At 30.3% G+C, this 14,358-nt stretch overlaps 1 protein-coding gene across 1 annotated transcript in view; it reads right to left on the reverse strand.

The window, feature by feature from the left end:
• Positions 1-14,358, reverse strand: part of SI (sucrase-isomaltase) — a 105,780-nt gene that overhangs the window by 78,130 nt on the left and 13,292 nt on the right. Inside the window, exons 7-12 of the mRNA XM_063098997.1 lie at positions 12,841-12,940; positions 11,778-11,890; positions 8,773-8,898; positions 8,049-8,180; positions 7,840-7,959; positions 5,993-6,106 (exon numbers count right to left, since the gene is read on the reverse strand). Coding sequence (XP_062955067.1) covers positions 5,993-6,106; positions 7,840-7,959; positions 8,049-8,180; positions 8,773-8,898; positions 11,778-11,890; positions 12,841-12,940 — 705 coding nt within the window. The remainder of the gene's footprint in view (positions 1-5,992; positions 6,107-7,839; positions 7,960-8,048; positions 8,181-8,772; positions 8,899-11,777; positions 11,891-12,840; positions 12,941-14,358) is intronic.

The following is a 14,358-nucleotide window of genomic DNA, read 5'->3' on the forward strand; positions in this document are numbered from 1 at the left end:
TGGAAGGAAATAATAAAAATCAGGGCAGAAATGAATGAAATAGAGACCCCCAAAACAAGATAAAAGATCAATGAAGCAGAAACTTTGATTTTTGAGAAGATAAATAAAATAGAAAAACTGTTAGCTAGGTTAACAAAAACAAAAAAATAAAAAGAGAGAGAAAGAGAAGGCCCAAGTAATAAAAATCAGAAATGAAGAGGGAGACATTAAAACTGATACCAGAGAAATATGAAGAATCATTAGAGATCATTAAAAACAATTGTACATCAACAAATATGAAAACCTGGAGGAAATGGATACATTTCTGGAAAGATATAAAATACCAAGACTGAACCAAGATGAAACAGAGAACCTGAACATACCAATAACATGTGATGAGACTGAAGAAGTAATCAGAAATCTTCCAATGAAGAAACGCCCAGTACCAGATGGCTTTACAGCTGAATTTTACCAAACCTTTAAAGAATTAATACCACTTCTCTTAAAACTTTTCCAAAAATGTGAAACCGAAGCCCTTCTCCAAAACTCATTCTATGAGGCCAGCATCACCCTCATACCAAAACCAAGTAAAGATACAACAAAAGAAGAAAACTACAGGCCCATATCCTTGATGAACATGGATTCAAAAATCCTCAACAAAATACTAGCAATCAGATTACAGTGACACATCAAAAAAATTATGCACCATGATCAATTGGGATTCACCCCAGGGATGCAAGTATGGTTCAACATACACAAGTCAATAACGTGATACACAACATGAACAACACCAAGGACAAAAACCATATGATTATCTCAATTGATGATGAAAATGTATTCAACAAAATTCAACATTTCTTCATGATTAAGACTCTCAGCAAATTAGATATAGAAGGAAATTATCTCAATACAATACAAGCCACTTATGACAAATAAATTGCCAGCATCATCCTTAAGAACAGGAACAAGGCAAGGATGCCCACTCTTACTGCTCCTATTTAGCACAGTATTGGAAGTACTAGCCAGAGAAATCACTCAAGAGAAAGAAATAAAGGGCATCCAGATCAGAGAGGACAAAGTCAAACTGTCCTAGTTTGCAGAGGACATGATCTTATGTATAAAATACATATAGACTCTACCAAAAAACTCTTAAAGCTGATTAATAACTTCAGTAATGTTGCAGGATGCAAAATCAACACCCAAGAATCAATAGCATTTTTATACTCCAATAACAGAATAGCAGAAAATGAAATCAAGAAAGAAAGCCCATTTACAATAGTTGCTTCACAAAATAAAATACCTAGGTATCAACTTAACCAAGGTGGTGAAATATTTCTACTATGAGAACTACAAAACACTACTGTAGGAAATTAAAGAAGACACAAAATAGTGGAAAGTCATACCATGCTCTTGGATTGGAAGAATTAACATCATGAAAATGTCCATTTTACCCAAAGCAATCTGCAGATTCAATGAAATCCCCACCAAAATACCAACGACATTCTTAACAAAAATAGAAAAAGCAATCCTAACATTCGTGTGGAATAACAAAAGACCCCAAATAGCCACATCAACTCTGAGCAAAAAAAGTAATAGTGATAAAATAAAGCTAGAGACATAAAACTGTCTGACTTCAAATTATTTTACAAAGCTATTGTAGCCCAAACAGAATGGTACTGGGATAGAAACAGACACTCAGATCAATGGAACAGAATAGGAAACCCAGGAATCAACACATATACTTACATCCAACTGATCTTTGACAAAGTCAGCAGGAACAAATATTGGAAAAAAGACTGCCTCTTCAATAAATGGTACTGGGAAAATTGGATATCCATATACAGAAAAATGAAATTGGACATGTATCTCTCACCATATTTCAAAGTCAACTAAAAATGGATTAAAGACTTAAATATAAGACCTGAAACCATAAAATTGCTAAAGGAAAATATAGGAGAAACACAACAGGTAGTAGGACTGGTCAAAGACATTATGAATAAGACTCCAAAATCAAAGCAACAAAAGAAAAAATAAATAAATGAGATTATATCAAACTAAAAAACTACTGCACAGCAAAAGAAACAATCAACAGAGCAGAAAGACAACCAATGGGATGGGAGAAAATATTTGCAAAGTATACATCTGACAAGGGATTAATATCAAGAGTATATGAAGATCTCAAAGAACTATACAGTAAAAAAAAAAATTCAACTAAAAAATGGGCAAAGGAGATGAATAGACATTTTTCAAAGGAAGACATACAAATGGCCAACAGGTACATGAAAAAAAGCTCAGCATTGCTAAGCATCAGAGAAATGCAAATCAAAACCACATTGAAATATCATCTCACCTCAGTTAGACTCATCATTATTAAAATGATGGAGAGCAACAAATGCTGGTCTGGATGTGGGGAAAGGGGTACTCTTCTACACTGTTGGATGGGACTGTAAATTAATACAGCCACTATTCAAAACAGTATGGAGGTTCCTCAAACAACTATATATAGAACTACCATATGATCCAGCAATCCCACTCCTGGGATATAGCCAAAGGAATGGAAATCGTCATGTCAAAGGGTTACCTGCCGTCTCATGTTCATTGCAGCTGTACTCACAATTGCCAAAATATGGAACCTACTGAAGTGTCCATTGATGGATGACCGGATAAGGAATATGTGCTATAAATACGTAATGAAATACTACTCAGCTGTAAAAAAGAATGAATTTCTGCCACTTGCAGCAACATGGATGAGTCTGGAGAAAATTAGCACAGCCATTATGCAAAACAGTATGGGCCTTTCTCAAACAACTACAGATAGACCTATGATATGATCCAGCAATCACTCAGAGTAAACATTATTATATAATTTAAGAATAAACATAATTTTTAAAAATTAATTTGTTTTACATGAAAGAATTGATCAATAATACTTAAAAGTTTTATCATGCAATCATGTAAACATGATATAATCAGAATGTGATAATTTTACCAGTTCAAATTATAAAGGAAGAGAGTCTTCTGAGCTGAAGAAGATAAATATTAACTTACTAAAGGAAAAAAGTGACACTTTTGTATGATTTTAACTATATTTTACATCAAATATAGCATTTAATATTTTATTATATTTTATTGACATATGTCTAAAGTATGTCTATTCGGTAAGATCGTATTTGGTTAAACTTACTAGAAATATTTTAATTGAATGTGGTGTGTAGGCATTTTGAAAATTTTGAAAGTATTTTTCTCTAACTTATCCACATGATTTAAATGAAACTACAGTTATTTAATATCATATAAAAGTCAATTCAATTAGTATTTTAAATACTAAAGCCAGCAGATTCCAAGCATTATTGAGGTGTGAAGCAAAATCTTCAGTGAATTGCAAGTAATAAGTATACCTAAAGATATTCCAGTATTATTCAAATCATCATAAGTCTACTAATGACTATTTCTAGGAATTGTCAACTCTTTTGGGAGGGGGGAATGTCTCTCAAGGTTCTTTTCCTTAAAATTAATTGAAAATTGTGTGTAGTAATCTGGTCATAATTCATGTCTTAACATTTAAACTAAATCTAAGTTAATATAGCCTTATTTTAAAAGAATTTGCAAAAGAATTTAATTTTTATAAGAATCACATAAAATGTAGGGAGAATATAGCCAAATAAGCTCTCGGTTATTTGAATATATAAACGTATTTGGCTATATCTTCTTAATAAATTTTTTTTCCAAATACTATATATTATATTAGAGTTTTTTCATTGAAGAATTCTGCTTGTTAGATTTTTAAGAATGAAACCATGATAACAACATGATATAAAAAAATGCCTATGCATTCAGAAAAATTAAAATGGCATTTAATTTTAAAAATATTGACTAATGCTTTTATTTTGAAATCACAAATTCAGCCTTAATTATATCAAGTGCCGTAGGTTCTCATTTCTCAAGTATTAGTTTGTTATCTCAAGAAAATAAAAGAAAAAAGAGAATTCAAATGTATTATATTTTACATGGAAAAATCTATTTTTCAATGACAATTAAGCTCATATCATTTTCCAAAGCAATTTTAATATTTAAACTTAAAATTCAAAAACAGCATAGAAACTAAATTACAAATCTAGTAAACGATAAAATTATTTTTAAACGTGACATGAAAATAAAGCCTCAGTTAATTAACAACACTACTTTTAACTGGATCAGGAAAAACAATCTAAAAAAAGTGAAGGAATTAGACAAACAACTTAGTAGGGTTTGGCAATTATTCAAGTAGGAGCTAGAAGCAGAATATCCACTGCTTAAACATAGTGTTAATTCATTGATATTTAGTGAGCTTTGAAATCGTACTATTTTCACATTGTGAGGTTTTTTTGTCTAAGTATTGGTCAAAATCTTTCTGTATTTAGTACTGGAAAAACCCTGACTTTCTCAGATGATCTTCCTCCTTCCATTCCCTCCCTATTTTTGGAGATGAATCAGGGATTTCAGTCTTCAGTGGATGTAGGAAATGAAGTATTCTCTCTCTTTAGCACAATCAACTCTCTTTTGCTATTTCTGAAGTGTCATTTATACCTGTAACTTTGCTCCAATCAAAGTGTTTCCTAAATTGGGGGGGAAAAAATCTAAATAAACTTTTTATTTATTTATTTATTTATTTATTCATTCATTCATTCATTCATTCATTCATTCATTCATTCATTCATTCATTTGACTGGTAAGGGGATCACAACCCTCAGCACGGTGTGGTCCATACCACGCTCAGCCAGTGAGCGCACCGGCCATCTCTATATAGGATCCGAACTCGCGGCCTCGGCGCCAGCAGTGCCGCACGCTCCCGAGTGAGCGGGCCGGCACTAAATAAACTTTAAATTTAATTAAATAATTTAAGACTAAAACTTAAAAAGAAGCTCGATTAATTTTTTTGGTTATTTCTACCAGTAGCTACGTGTTAGTAGTGTGATCTCACTGATTTTGTGTTAATATCTAAAGACTCCATTTTCATTCACAGGATTCCTGAAGATCATGCTAACCGTTTACTTAATTCCACGTTGTTATCAGAAAAAATAATTTTCACATTTTTTTATTCCTCACAGCATACCTGATACATAGATGGTGCAAAATAAAGCATCCATTCATTCAATACATAAATGAATAATAAAAATAATGACTGAGTGATTAATGAGCACTTCAGGAAAGAAGACATAACATAGACCTAAATGGCCAAAAAATATATAGCTATCCCTAGAGTATCATTCATGCCTTCTTCCAAAATTCTATGCAGTTGTAATAGTTTTGGACAATATCCCTGGTGTACTGTCTGTGTTTAGGCTTATCAGATATTATTTCCAAAATATAGAACTCAGGGATACCAGGTAGTTTCATTCTGCAAATGTGGTTATAGTTACCAACACCTAAAGGCACTAAATCCTTCACTATCATCAAATATTATTCTATACCATAAGCTAGCAGGCTATCAGTAGCTACAGATACGAAACTTTGTCCGAAGAAACTTCTAACATTTGTGTTTTTCTTTAATAGCTTTACGAGTACCTAGGATTTTGTTTGGTGTTTGTGTTTTTAAAGATAAAACACATAAGCTATTGCCAATTTTGATTCGTCCTATTCCGTAGTTTACTAAAAAGAAGTTTCTAAATGGTGGAGGCTTATTAAGATTCATATTGCTGCAATTACATGCCCATTGTAGACTTTAATAAACGTTTTTGTGATTGCATTGCTAGAAGCCTCAGTTTTTCAGATGAATTATTATTCGTAAAGTTACAGAAGCAAAATTTATTCCTAAGGTATATTACTAGAGAAAAAAAATCTCAATTTGCAATTTTTTGGTTCTGATCTTTTCTAACCCATGAAAATGGCAGGTATGATATTTACACATTCTAGAAAAATATTAAAGGAGCTTTTAATTTTTATGTTGAAGGCATTAGAAAAAATATATCTTAATTTTACAGATAATCATTCTATGTTCATTGACCAAAATCATTGTTTTAAAATAGCTACTTACAATCCAAAGTCCATCATATTCCACTTTCTCATGGAAAATACTGCATTCATTTGCCCACCAATCTATACAGTTTGGATTAGTGAAATCAGGGAATACTGTTACTCCTGGCCATACCTGGAAGAACAGATCATTCACATATATACGTAAATAAAACGAAAAATAAATAAACAGAATTTTGAACTTATTTATCTGAGAAGAATAGCAAAATTATTAAAGTTATAATATTGTACTTCTTTAGATATATGTGTCTCATGAACCACCTATGTTCATAATAATCTCGGGCCTACTTTAAGATGCATTTAAGGAAAAAGCATTCAAGAAGAGAAAGATATAAGAACATGGGATAAAGCTGCTATTTTGAAGCAACTAAATTTATTTCTGAGCATTCTTGTAGGTTAGGTTAATAAATAAACAAAAACTACATAGTATATTCCTTATCTGATAAAAGAAAGCACATTAGTTTATTTCCAAAGACATTTGCTTCAAGAAATTTTTTAAAAAACAACTGTTTTTATTTATTTATTTTATTAACAAACAGAATACAACATATATGGTGGGCACTGTTTTAGGCACTATTATAATTATTAGCATGTATTCTTCATTAGAACTTTAGGAGGTAGGTACTTTTTTTATAACTTTACAGAAGAGGTAAGTACTATAATTTAGCCCATTTTGCAGATGACAGAAGTGATGCACAGAGAAGCTAAATAAATTGTTCAAAGTCATACCACTAATAACAGGTACACCAGGAATTCAAACTCAGGCAATCTTATATTGAAGTTCATGCTATCGAACACTGTATATTCACTCTGCTGCCTCTTTATGATTTATACTTTTTCAAACTATTTTACGTTATTTACTTATTACTTACAATGAAAACATTAGGAGAGAAGAATTTAAATTCAGATAAATTGAGATAAATTATATTGTTTTATATCCATATAATCCATATTGACTGTCTGAACTGTCTATATCCAACAAACCAGGATTTAATAAAATGCATTCTTTGAAATGTTGATAGGCATCAAGAATATAAAAATGTGGTCCTTTTTTTTTCCTTGATGGAACTCATAATTATTTGAAGAAGACTTTCGCCAGAGTTTTAAGTTTGTTGAATGTGATATTAGTTTGATGAATGTGATTAAGTTTGATGCTTAGGATATTCTTCATTGTTGTAAATAATGCTATAAGAAACATGTTTCTATAAATTAATATTTTCTCTTTATGTTTTATTCTTTTTGATTAAACCACAGTGGTAAATTTGCCAACTCAAAGTGTCTAGGCATTTTATGATTTTGATATATCTTTCAAAGTTGCCTCCAAAAGAATATTTATTCTGGATAAAAATGTGCATTTGAGAAATAGGCAGTTCTCTGATTCTGCTTCTTATTAGTTCTGTAATCTTAAAAAAGATACGTCACCTCTCTAAGATTCCATTTTTTCACCTGTAAAGTAAGGATTTTAATAATCGCTATCTCATTTTCTCGATTAAATGTAAATGATAAAACAGTGCCTATTATATAAGTACTCAATATATATTTGCAATTATTTTGTATCAAATATCTGCATAGACTTCTCAGAATCCTTATAATAATCTAAAATTATTGTATTTTCTTAGCTTTAGTTTTGTTTGTAGAATTGAAAATAATATGGCATCTGTTAGTCTGTATGACTTGTTATAAAGACTGTTTTAGAGATACTTGGAATATTTTCTGTCTAAATTTCTCTTCATAATTGAAATATCAAATCTAGAGTTGAAAACAAATATACATACACACTTACAGAAATTTTGTTGCTGCAGAGTAGAAAATCTGAGCAACACAACTTCAGTGAATAAAATAATTTACCTCGCCAATAAGTGGTGTAGTTCCATCTGATTCAGTTACCCACACTTTTTGTGCATTTCCCCTGTCATAGGTTTCATATGCTGCTCCACTGCTAAGTTTCCCTGTAGAAATTGCAGGGTCCTAATAATAGAAAGAAGAAATTAGAGAAAAATCTACTAACTTATAAATTGGAAATACTAAAAGTGTATTAATATGTAATCATTCATTACCAAGATGATGACATATTTCTGTCCATGGTCATGCAAATCTTGAACAAATTCGGGAAGTCCTTGAAAAGTATCTTGATCATAAGTGAAATCTTTCTTGTCTTCCATATAGTCAATATCAGTGACCTGTGTATCCTGAAAGTTAGCAAAGAGTATTTCAATAAATAGAACTAAAAGGACTCTCTAATCACTTCAATTTTAAAGTCCAATGAACTTGTATGATAAAGATTAAAAGATAAATAAACTTATAACCCTTTAATTTTACTAAGGAAGTAATAATAGTGGTTATAAAACTAGTTATTTCGCATTCTTAAGTATAAAGCATTTAAATGACTTCAAATTTTTAGAGTGATGACTACACTATGTTTATATATATTGGTTTCATTGTATAGAAAACAAAATCTTACACATTTCAGAAAATTATTTTTAAAATATATGGGCTCTTAAAATGAAGCTCTACATTTAAAACCTGAATATAATTTTAAACAATTAAACATGCATTCCATTCTAGTATAACTAATAATTAGTTCTGCAAAAGTACTCATTTGTAACTCTCAGGTAGCATGAGCAATGTATATGGAGATGAAATATACTTTACCATTAAAAAGTAGCTTTATAATTATAAATGTATAATATAACTTACACATATATTAGATATTTTTGGTAATTCCCTCCATTATAAATTATGTGACAATGTATATTCCTACAAACACTTCATTCTACTTACAAATGGTATGCCAGCTTCCCGGTTTCTTTGTACCACTTCTCTCACTACATCTAGTGAGTTATAACTCCAGCGACTCAACTGGAATCCAAGACTCCAATATGCCGGCATTGCTGGTAGTCCAATAAGCTTGAAATAAATAGACATTTCAATAAAAAGAAATGCATTTAGAATTAGTAACTAAGATTAATGTGATTTTTATTTTGTTATTTCTCTAATATTCATTTAAGTTTACATATTTTAAATGAAGATTTAGTGTTATCTAAAATATTGCCTGGATATCTGTATAAATTTTGTTACAAATTGCCTAACAAGTTTATATTTGCCCCTCATCTTTTATTTTGTGTTAAAAAATTAGAAAGTACAGCATTTAAGAAACATATATATTGTCCATCATGGAAAGTTAAAAAAGGGAATAAAAGAATTTCAACAAAGAAATAATATGATAAAAGGGAAATTTTCCCACCACACACAAAATAAATAAATATATAAATAAACAAACAAACAAACAAATAAACAAATAAATAAAAGTCGTTATGTAAGAAAAAAAGATGTTTAAAAGTACACAATTTCTATTCCTTTACATTTTGACAGTTATTTCTTTCCTGGCTTGCAAAAATATTAATAAAATGTATGTTCTATAAAGGTCCCAGCCAGTTATTGCATAGCATTCTTATTTCATTCACATGCAGTACCTTGGCTTCTGCCCTTCCATCTGGGACCAAAGGAACCACCTTCTCCTTCCATCTGAGGTGGCCCAAGCAAGCTCAGTGTACAAATTGCAAGAGAGTAGCAGTGTCTCATTACAACAGAAGACATGATTTAGCATGTGGAAATTTGGATGTAACTGATGTTAATTTTTTTCACTAATAACTGAGTGTTAGGTTACAAAAACACAACCTCATTTGGCATAATGGGTGTTCTTTGAGGCTTTTGTATACTTATATTTTGGATTCATGATTTATCCATGATTTATGTATGAAAAACTGCTATATAAAAACCAAACAGAAATTACGCACGTTGGGTTATTATTTTCTATTCAAATAAAGTATTAAATTTATTTTGAAAATAACTTTGTATAAAGTAAAGCTTTCAAAAAACTCAGTATTTTTCAAATGATATTTCTAAGTAAATACCTTATGTTCTGTAGAATTCTTTAAAGATTTGAACATTTGATTGAAATTTCTTCTCATATATGTGTGATGTATACACACACACATATGAGGTCACTTCAAAAAGTTTGTGGAAAAATAGAATTAAAAGAAAATACATTGGTTAGAGTGTGGTGTTACAACCCCCGTGTCAAGGGTTTGGATACCATACCCACCAGTTGCAAAAAATAAATAAAAAAACAAATAGATTGATAAGACAAATCTTCCCATAAACTTGTGAAATACTCTCATATATGTTTGTGTGTATATATTTATTTTTCATATAAGTATGTAAAATATTTTTATATATTTATTTATGTGTTATTTTATATTTGTATATGTATAAATTATCTTTAAAATTGATAAAATAATTCAAAAAATATGTTTTAAATTTTAACACATTGATACCATTAATACATTAGTTTATGCACAGTGGGTAGTTCATTTTTCTTCAAATAAGAAAGTTTCTTCTGACTACTCTCTATACAATTTGAGGCTCATTTAAATTAGTGGTGATTAATAGTGCTATATTCTATACTATTCTTTCATCTTATTATTTAAATTCAAGTCTCGGCCAATTTACTTATAAAATGTTGTAAGCAAGTGCACTATTGTACTGTATGTATGCTACATTTATATGGCAAGCATGAGTCACACTCAGCTACTGCTGACCACAGACCTTACTTAGCATATAATAGACAGCTATGCCAACTAATGTTGGATAAATCAAATGTCAATTTCTTTCAAAAAACATACATTTCTTTCTTTCCCCCTGTTTTGCTCATGTGATAACCCCACACAAAGTCTATACAGGTCAACCCAGAACTGTAATTATGATTTTATATTCCAGAGACTGTTAAATATTTGTGTTTGTTTTCTGAAATTCACATTTATAAACAGAAATTTTGGAATTGTTAAGATACTGTAAATGATTCACCTAAAACCCTAGCTAGTCTCATTTCAGATTTTTGGATCCTAATTTGAATATTTTTATAGTAATCACTTCTCTTTTGAAATCATTTTTGGGAATGAAATCTATATGCCTAAAGGTATTTCAAGAAGACCAAATTTTTAAAATAGTATGATCCTTGAATCTTACACCAACAAAAGAAATAATTATCTTTTCCACGATAACACCAGGTATTATATATACCAATAGTTAACAGGAGAGCAGTTACACAGGAGGTAGTTTTAGAATCAGACCTAGTGTAAGTCTTGGATTACTCACCTCTCTAAGCTCATTTTGGGCTTAGGTACACTAAGATTTTATTAAATTAAGTAACTGAGAGTTGCTTAGATAGTAACATAACATGCAAGGCTTAAGACGAGGTTTAAAACTTGGCCCTCTCCAGGCCTCAGGATCAGAGCCAATTTTCCTGGAGTTTACCTACTATGCATTTGCAGTAGTGAAGCAACTTGTACTGGCCTTTCTCTTAACTCAGTTACTTCTAGGATGTTGATCAAAAGGATGTATGACCTACACATTCATTGCATATTCTCAGTATTAAACATAGGATGCTTCCTTTTGCTTTATTCCACCAAAGTCAGTCATAAATAAGTAATGATTTAATATGCAAAATCTCTAAGAAATCCAACTCCTGAAACCAGCTGCCAAGAAATAAGAAACCATTTTGAAACAAGAAATATAAACATTTAAATACACATGTGGTTAATTGTATAGGGGGAAGAAATAAAAACTACCTACTTGTATCCTAAAAATGGTAATAAATGTATCTTTAAAATACATTTAGCTAAGAGCCCCAGATATGTAAAATAAAATTATCTAAATAGGAGGACATGTTAGATGAAAGAAAAGTATGTCAGAACATAATTGTATAAAATCTATCAGAAACACACCTGTTGATACTGTTGAACTACTTGTTCTGGTGTATCTCCTAGAAAGATGTAAAAGTCCAGAATGCCACCAGTCGTTCTATAGGTTACTATTGGAGTAGGCTGGATGAAAATTTCTATAAAATAAAAATTGGAAAAATATATGTAAATAGTAAAAAGGTACATAGTAATTTGCAGAGTCCACTTAAAATACTTTGCATTAACCATATTATTTTACACTATTATAAAATAATTAAGAAGAAATAAATTATTGAATGTAGAAACAGCACAGGAGAAGAGTAGTATGTTACCATGCATGAGGTTTATGATAGGATATTCCAGATACTTCCTTTTACACATGTTGGCAAAAGTCCCCCTGCACACTACATTGTAAGGGGTAAAAGATTTGTCTTCTTACAACAAAATAATTTCTTTCCAAAATTGCATTTAAATTAGTAATTTTAACTGAAGATTCTCTGAATGATCATATTACCACACATTAATTTCTAAGAAGAAAAAATACCAAAGTTTTTTTATTTAACTTTTCTTATGTAAAACACATTAATTGACTGCATAACCATGTAATGTACTGCTCCTGCTGGAACATTACTAATTTTTGTAAACTTTTATTGCTTATTTACCTATTAAAAAGACATTGCACTCACAATATTAAAAAACAAAAGATTCTACATTTTTTGAATTATGATAAATTAAAAAATTACCCTTCCTTTATTCTATCCCATAGACACCTTTCTCTTTTTTATTTGTAGTGGTATGTTAATTTTATCTTCACAAATGAAGCCATGGAAATGAGAATACTCATTTGCATGTACATGTTTCAATGTTGGTCTGAAGGGAAAATAAAATGTTTGAATGTCACAACATAGTGTACTCTCCACAAAATAGAAGCACTGATATGCAAAAATCTATCATCTCACTAATTTCTAAACCTACCTAAATAAGTCCACTTGCTGCAATCATTAACAATAACATTTACTCTGGCATACATTATGGATGTTTGGGATAAAGAGAGCAGTTAAACCATGTTAATTTCATTTAAACATATTATTGAATAAATTATTCTTACCCATTGCATTACTATTCATTAAAAAAACACCAAATGACTTTCCAGAAGTATCTTCAATGCACATGAAGAATGTTTGATGGCCATATAAATTATCATTACTCTAAAAGGCAAAAATTTAAAAATTAACTGTACAAATCTATTTAAAATAAAAAGATTACATATGTTAACACGGTCTTTGCAAATATCTGTTTTTATAATTATTCCCCATATTTCTATACTAATTTTCTTCAGTATTTGCACCATATAAAATATTGTAGCACAAAAAACATCTAATTTATTTTATCGATTAATATATTAACATATAAAATATATAACATAATATACGCATTATACTATTAATAGATTGCTTAACTTTTCTTTATGTATTACTATGCTTAAATGAGTTTTAATAAGCCATTCATGATAACATCATGGCATGTTTATTTATTATGCCCAATGTATGCCCAAGGCACTACAGGGAATTCCAAGATGATGCCCACTCTCATAGAACTTTTGCAGTATGACTGTTGAGGCTGATGAGAAGCTGAAATAGTGAAGGCAAACTGGAAAAAAAAAATGATAAGATGAAAGGAAAAAGACTTCCTCACTGAGTGAATATGGAGATTGAAAGGAATGGATGTATGGAAAATAGCTATGAAGTTCTCAGTCTGGTGTTTATTATAGACAGTGTTTCTGTAAACAGAGATTGCTAGAATTTATTAGCTTAGTAGTTCTGTACTGAATGAGGATCTGTAAAACAATCATGCACTTATTCATTTTTAGGAATAAATAGTATTCACATTTGAAAAAATCACAAACATATCAAAATCAATCAAGAATCAATGTAAAATCTATTTTTTTTAATGGTGTGGTATTTTGTCCTGAAAAATTTTACATCCTAGAGGGAGAGACAAATATATACAGAAATAATACACTGTGATGACTGTCATACTAAAATATAAATAAAAGGTTAGAAGGTAAAGACTAATTCCACATGGGAGACTTTGAGAGAAGTTCTTATGAGGTGAGAATTCAGATGAACCTTCAACAACAGATTATGTGAATGATAAAGAACCACAACATTTAGTACTTACAAAGAAAATCAACTCCCTGTGCAAAGATTCGGAGTTATGGAACATTATCTTATGTTATGGAACAGGAAGAAGTAGGACAGAGATGCATGAGATAATGTCCAACAGATAAGCAGACACCATATCATATAAAAAGATATAGAACATGGTAAATGTTTGGAATTACTGTAGTGCAATGGTTAACCACTGATGGGTTAAAGTACAAGAATGACTGAAAAAGGAAAGATAAAATATAAAGATGAAAGGCAAAGGAAAACATCATCAAACTGAAAATACCTGTTCAAACATTCACAAAATCTATTAGTCGCTGAATTAATTTAGGACTTAGCTATCAATTTTCACTCCTAAGCTAAGCAAGCTTCTGAATCAGATATCGCTGATATCCAAATAGTTTAGTTGATAATTTCAAATGAATGATGGTTTCAAACAAGTTAAAATTAACATCTGC

This window comes from Cynocephalus volans, chromosome 1, assembly GCF_027409185.1.
Source record: "Cynocephalus volans isolate mCynVol1 chromosome 1, mCynVol1.pri, whole genome shotgun sequence".
Taxonomy (NCBI): Eukaryota; Metazoa; Chordata; class Mammalia; order Dermoptera; family Cynocephalidae; genus Cynocephalus; species Cynocephalus volans.